This window comes from Larimichthys crocea, chromosome XIII (genome assembly GCF_000972845.2).
Source record: "Larimichthys crocea isolate SSNF chromosome XIII, L_crocea_2.0, whole genome shotgun sequence".
Taxonomy (NCBI): domain Eukaryota; kingdom Metazoa; phylum Chordata; class Actinopteri; family Sciaenidae; genus Larimichthys; species Larimichthys crocea.
The window spans coordinates 15,747,078-15,754,798 of NC_040023.1; the positions used below are offsets into that span (position 1 = coordinate 15,747,078).

General features: G+C 39.7%; 1 protein-coding gene across 1 annotated transcript in view; it reads left to right on the forward strand.

Annotated features, from left to right (window-relative positions):
• The first annotated feature begins 211 nt into the window (after window positions 1-211).
• itga10 (integrin, alpha 10) overlaps window positions 212-7,721 on the forward strand; it is a 27,178-nt gene continuing 19,668 nt past the window's right edge. The window contains exon 1 of the mRNA XM_019253945.2: window positions 212-327. Within this exon, the coding sequence (XP_019109490.2) occupies window positions 276-327 (52 nt within the window). The 5' untranslated portion in view covers window positions 212-275. The remainder of the gene's footprint in view (window positions 328-7,721) is intronic.

Consider the following 7,721-nt stretch of genomic DNA (forward strand, 5'->3'; position numbering starts at 1 on the left):
AGCTCGAGACTGCTTTTGTAAACGTCCTGGACTTGAGCCCCCCCACGCACAGCAGACATGCCACTGCAGCACCGTTTGACCGGACTTTACGCATCTCTTGGGGAAAGAGAGAGCTGAAAAAGCGCTCCTGTGTGTTTATGTGTGTGTGGTGGACGCCGATGCACTACATTTCCAACAGCTCAGGGGGGACCACTTTGTAAACAGCAAAAGCAAAAAAAAAGGAAAAAGGTTGGAAAAATAGACGAGAGACTTTTGCTGTCATTCGGCTTTTATAAATGGAGCTGCGTAAATACCTGTTGTGCCTGGAGTTCATCCTCCTTCTTAAAGGTAAGAACTACTTTTTAGTCATTTAAAGTTATTTATGGCTTCATAAATAAGCTTAAAATGTTGTTTTTTCACGTTTGTTATGAAGAATATTTTTTAAGTTCGTTGGAGTGAACAGGAGGGTGGGACATTCAATCACAGTTCTTTAAGTTCAATTGTGAACTTTGGAAAAGTATATAAAGTCAACCTCCTGTCCATGATTGATGCCCCTTGACTGCCCAGTTCCTCTCTTGTCCTCCAGCACTGTCTCATTGGGTGTTATGGTCATTAACCTCCACCACTTTTGCACTTGAACAGACAACATATGTGAATAATTATGTCACACGTGCCTCTCTGAGTCCCGTAGAGCTTTATTCTATGTGACAGTAAGCTACTGACCATAAAGACATTCCTAACATGACTGCGTGCAGGAGATTGGAGAAGCAGGCATATTAAAACATATGGACACACTCTATTTGCCAAATAGATCAAAGCTATAGGAAGTTGTGCATGAGTCTGACAAAGTAATGGTTCCTGGTTCAGAGATTGATCCTTTAGTAAATCTATCAGTTTTGTCAGTACCAAGGAAATATTTCATTCTTGTTGGAGGCCTCCAGCTTCCAGAGGATGTTTGGCGCAGTCAGAGATATTTGCGTGTATCCTCTGCCAAAAGGTTACTGGTTCATCTCCTCTTACACCTTCTGACCCTGGCAGCTGTGTAACTCAACCTTACTGGCCATATCAGCCATTCCCATCACTTAGACTCGATGTCTAAACTTCCCCCCTAATAAGGCGCCTGTGCCATGTGTGTTTTCTCCATGGAGCATGAACATCAGCTCCCCTCCTGGACTCATGTTCGCCGTGGCAGAGCTCTGCCACACACACCTCATTGAGCCATTCCTGCTCACCAGCAAGAAACCTGAAGAAAAAGGCCATTGTTGTGTACCAAAACTAAGTGTTTATGCAGCTGATAAGCAGCGGTTTAACTGCTGTATTATGGCACGCGGCCGTGAAGCACAAGTAGATCCATAGGTTGGGGTATTATGTTGTGCAAGGCGTGTTACCTTTGTACCTGCTCTGAATCAAACACACAGAGAGAGCCTCTTAAGTTAACTCTCATGGGGTGCTATCAATGGTGCTATCAGTTGCGTTTTGCCATTGTGGGTAATTGCTTGGACCACAGAGGGTTAATGTGTAGACTGAGATGTTGGTATTTGTGCCAAATTTTTACATGTAGACTGAAGAACAATTATCCATGCAGCCAGTTTTCATGCTATGCAAAATGCTTCTCATCTAGAGGAATGAAGCATTAAAACCATTTACACCACATATGTATACACACATGCAAACACACACTGATTTATGCCAAACATTACCTGTGGTTATGTTTCACACATTACCCTCTATTTTCTCTGTGAATCAAGCATGTACAGTGTAATTTCTTCCCTTTTTTCACGTGTAAACTGTGATTTAATTTTGCACGGTAGCTTATGTGATCTAAGCGTAAGTGTTCCTGCATGTGTGTGAGTTTGCTTGCTTGTGCATGTGTCACACATAAGCATGTAGGTGAGTGAGTATGTGTGTAATGTTAATGGTTTCAGCAGAGCTCCCTTGATGCGGGCAGCAGGCATCCCATGTCTGTTACACTCTGTTATGCTTTTACTGAGATGTCGAACACAGGTGTGTGTTTGTGCGTACGTGTGTGTGTTTGACTCAGTTTCACCGGTCATTCATAAATTTTCGCTATTATTCTCCCAGCTATCTCCTCATGTTTTTTTTTTTCTTCTACTCTTCCATCATTCGTTCATTCCTACTCCCCCTCTAATTCCACCCCCATTCCCCACGAGAGGGTGACAGAGATGAGAACATAACATGATGGAGATAATGGAGAGAAAATCTGTGAATAGACAGTGAGAAGAGGTGAAGGAGGGGGATGCATGGGAAGCTATGAGTCGGTTAAATTAAGATGATAGAAACAGACAGTCTCAAGTACAAGACATTTCACAGAGGTGCTATAAGTCAGAGATGTAAATTAAAGGGACAGAGACACAAGCAAGGAGTAAGGAGAACCTTAAATATGTTAGTCCAATTTAAACAACATACATCAATGTCTGCTCATGCTGCTCTAAGTGCTGCCATGTCTCTATAGTGCTCCTAAAACATTGTAGTGTCAAGTTTAGTTTCTGTTCCTCAACATGTGCACACACACACACAACACAATCACCACCATACACATCCAGCAGCAGTAGCGCCCAGAGCCGAAACGTGTGGTTGAGAGAATCTGGACCCAGTTTGGCTTGATAAATGTTTGCCGCCAGTTGTCATGGCGATGGGTGGTCAGACAGGCTGTGGTATAGTGTCATATATATATATATATAAACCCCAAAGAAAATAGAAGCAGAGGAGGGAGGACAGGACAGGGAAAACAGGGAACGATGGTACAGTTTTGTGGGATTCGGAGGGGTTGGGAAGGGAGAGGGGGCCCTTGTGGTAGAGTTACAGTGTGTGTGTGTGTGTGTGTGTGTGTGTGTGTGTGTGTGTTTGTGTGTTATAGGAGAGGGGGGTACAAGAAAGAAGCAATTTATGGTTTATGAGAGAATGAGTGAAATAGGAGGATGACAGAGAAAATCAGTAGCAGGGACTGTTATCAGAGGCCTGGTTTGTTGCGGAAAGAAATTTGGAGAGAGAGGGTGGGTAATGTTGCCACAAGAAAAGACAGAAACATTTTACTGCAGTGTGTATAAGAGGGGTGGTGGGAAAGAAAACTAGAGAATAACTCTCTGTTCATACTGATTTAGTACTAAGGAACTACTCTATCCTTGCCTACGCATTATTTCTGTTTGTGAAGTGTATTAAACATCTGTGTAGAATCAGATAGATGGCTGAATTTCCTCAAAATCACTGGAGGTTTGGACGTTGAAATATTGGAAGCTGGTGCAGATCTGCAAGATGAGCAGAAACAAGAGTCTACTGTTACACTAGAGACTCTGTGCAGCTACTTAAGCACAGTAGTGCTTTGAGTTAAATGCTAATATTGACATGTTAACATGCTCAAAATTACACTATTAACAAACTAAATAGATATGTTAGTTTAGCATGTTGGCGTGCTGACATATGCTAATTAGCGCTAAACATGAGCTTCATAAATCGTATGTATATTGACCTGATCAAGTTAAAACTTTATCTTGATCCCAGAGGGCTATTGTTTTACAGCTCATGAGCAGCACAGTTATATAGACAGCACACATGGCAATACAGTTATAACTATACAGTTACAGTATAGTTAAAAACAATATACAGTACAGCACAAAGAAAAATACAGTGCAAACATAGTCAAATACATCTCAGTGAGCTATAATCTAGGGTAAAGTATTGCGGATTACAGTATTATTACATCATAGTGTTAGTGCCTGTCTATTTGACAACCTAATATATAATTAACTGTTGGAATAAATTAGTGCTTAGTGTCTATTTGGTTTAATCTCTGTACATGAAAATGGGTACCTGAGGGTACAATCTCTGTTTATGGTGAATAAGCAACATCAAGGTATGAGATTTCTGCAGAGCATGTCTCCTGAATATTCGGGTATACCATAGACAGTAGAAATGGACATTTACGTATACGTGATATCTTCTATCTTGTCTAATCTAAAAATCAGCAAAGACATGGATTATTGGCGGACCGAATTACGCCTGGGTGCTCTGTAACAGCACCTACCTGTCAATCAAAGCGACTACACTGTTAATTATGCATAACTTTAAATTTACCTTAATATAATTTGAACAGGTGAGTTAAATAAAAATTCAGACTCAGTCCAGTTGTCATGAATGGGGAAATTAGCTACAGAGGCCAAAACTGTTTTTTGGCTGTAAACATGTTTATTTCTGCTGTGAAGTTGGACACGAAGTCGGGCATTTTAACATGGGGGCTTATGGAGATTGACTCGTTGTGTAGCCAGCCTCAAGTGGCTGTTTGAGGAACTGCAGTTTTTGGCACTTCCACATGGGCTTCACATCACAACCACAAAGGTTGCCGCTTTGGGTAGACTAGCCTGTCTGATTCCTATAACCTTGGCACTAGATGAAAAGTTAAGAGATCATCAGAGTTCTCACAAGTCATCCAGAGGGGAACATGAATGTTTCAGGGCGAGATAGTTGTAGGTTTCATCCTCTGGGGAACACAAGTGTGTACCAATCTATTGAGGAGATGCTTAGATATCTATATTAGATATGGTGGAACTAGAGGAAAAGTCAGGGGATTACCAAAATCAGCAGGAGTCGTCCTAGGGAACATAGAAGTCTGTACAAAATCTATCCATCAAATATTTGTTGAGATATTCCAGCCTGGATCAAAACTGAGCGACAGAATTACATTGCCATCCCTAGAGCCTATGGCTATGACTATAAAAGCCCACATCTTTGTAGATAGAGATGTTGAGTGACTCAATCTGAGTACAAAAAAATAAGAAACTTGGCTGAAAATTCAATGACATTACGGGAAAAAAACATCTGTGCAACAGAGAAATTGAAAGAGCAGGTAGAAGAAACAACAGCAGGAGCAGAGATGGGAGAGAAACAGTGATCGTATCTTGTTTCCCTCTCGAAACCAAGTGGAATCCCCCCCTCTGATTGGCCTGGCTAAGGTAACTGTATGTGTGTGTATGTGTATAAGTATCTGTATACAAGTGTGTGAGTTGCTGGTGTATAATCACGGCAGCAGTGTTCTGGTCTTGTTCCCCATCCTGGGTTACTTTTCTCCAGTGGAATCAGTGAGTTATGTACAGTAGGAGAGTTACTGTAGATACCCCCCTGGTGCTGCAAAATTATATGTCAAGTCAAATTTATTTTACTAAAACAGATCCAACATACCCTGCTTCTCAGGGACTCAAATAACATATAGTAGATACAACTGGGGGACAAGTTAAACACCAACTGTCAGAAGCAGCATAGTGTTTCAGAGACTGAACTGAAAATACTATGTGATAATGCTCTTTAAATTAAATGCATCTCTAGGAAGTAGCTAGGACAGCTGATTTCCTGACAGCCATCGTCAACATCAGCAAACACATTTGCTGACAGGAAATAAATGTTTGAAACTCTATATATTATATATTTAAATGCAAATCTGAGGGTGAACCAAAAACCTGTCTGTAGTCCATTTCTTCTTTCACTGACCTACTGGCTGTTTTTCTAATACCTGTAGACGAGTCGTGGCTTTTAACAAAATCATTTTATGGTTCTGGAAACACAAAGTTAAGTGTAGACCTGTATGAGTTTCAATACAATCCCATCAACATTATATACATCACACACACAACTCTTGTTCAGTTGTTCACAGATACTTGGCAGGCAGCTCTTGAATAATCTGAGCAGTGATGTGGATCCTGTCTCCGGGATTCAAATCAAATCAAATCAAGTTTATTTATATAGCCCTTTACAATAGCCAGATGGTACCCAAAGTGCTTCACAACAAAGCCGTTGAAACAATACATAACAGTTACATAGATAAATAAATACAGTTAAATTAAAATACAATTAAAATACAGTTAAAAAATTAAAGTGCTGTAGTATTTAAAAAAAAAGAAAAACTTCCAGAAATGCATAAGACGCAGCAGACAGAGTGAGTACACATGAAGGAACGTGTGTACCTAGTCGGGATAATTATATTCAGTCTTGTTATAACTGAGAACTGAGTCCGGTTATAATGACATGACATTAATCTTATAGCCAAACGACTGATGAGTGATTGTGGCACATTGAATAAATCAGCTCATGACAGGTTCCATTAATGTTGTATATTTTATTTATGGTCATTTGTGAACTTTATTTAGTCATAATAGCAACATGGCTCCATTGATAACAATGGCAGTGTCAGCAAAGTATCTATTTCTACTAACTGTTATTGGATAGCGTGCCGTTAGAGTTGACAGACAGTCATGTGGTTTTGTCTCAACTATTGGACTCAAATGAAACTTGGTACACACATTCATGTCCACCTCAGGATTAGTTAACTTAAGTGACCCTGAATTTTATCTAGCAACATCATCAAGTCAAAAATTTTATTCATTTTATTCAATACTTTGGTTTACAACTTTTCCAGCAGCCTCAGTTGAACTTTGTATTTAGGGATAGTTAGCAAACATTAGCATGCAACACTCCAAACTAAGATGGTATGCATGGTAAACCTAATAGGTGCTAAAAATCTAGATGGTAGTACTATAAGCATGCAGCATCCTAATGTTAGGATTTACTGTAGCTCAAAGCACCGCTGTAAGTAGCATACAGCCGCACAGAGCCACTAACATGACTGTAGACTCTAATAAATATCTTATTTGCTAAACTATTACAAAAATGATCACATGATGTTTTGTTTTATCTAATGTCTATGATGAGTTACATGTTTATATATGTTATTAATTGATTGACTATATATAAAGAAATCAGGGACAAATACAGACACCCTGATGTAGACAAGGTGACCAGAAACTGGAGAAGAATTGTGTGACTTGTTTCACCAACTCATAATAACTGAACTGTGAAAATCCGCAGTGTTGCTAATGAGTTATTTATCCTAAATACGATTAGGGATGTTGTTGTTTCATTTGGAACAGGAACATTTAATCTATGTAGTGTGTATTTATATACCTTTCATATATTTTTCCTAATGTTAGAAAAACATATTTTGACTTTCCTCTTCAGACTGTGAAAAAAAATCAGATGTGTGTGTTTCATTTTTTCAGTTGGAATATGTTTTCATGCTTCTGTTTACACCTGAATGTTCACAACCCAGTGCACTGTCTAACTACCATCTTGTTGCTTTCTGTCTTCTCTGTGTCTCCCTCACCTCTCTTGCGTTTTATGAAGGGCAGGCTTGTGTGTCATAACAGGGGCCTTACTATACTCCATAGTTTTTCTAACCCACACCCTTCCCTGCCTTACCTCTTCTCTCCCCTCTCCTCTCCCTCTTTCCCCTCAGACTGAACTCCCTTTCTCCTCAGAGGTTGCCTTTGGTCACTGTGTTTATCCATCTTTTTCAGCCCCTCTTCTCCCTCCCACCAATCCCATTTCCCAAGGCCAAGAGGGAAAATAATAATCTGACTTTGCACTGTAGATGTGCAGTTGAAGACACGGTTTCCAGCTCCATGTTTTGCATGTTTTTCACTCATTTTAACAGCTCAGCTCAGATTATTGTCACCTTAAAGCAAAAGTTTGACATTTTGGGAAATATACTTGCTTACTGAGAGTTAGATGAGAAGATTAATATCACTTTTATATCGATACGATAAATATAAAGTTGCTAAAAAGTAGTCCACACATAAACCCCAGTAAAACAGCGATTAGTTGTTCCTACACTCGTGTTACATCGATTAAACAAACAAGATATAACTATTTAATATATATTTCCCCTCTGCCACATT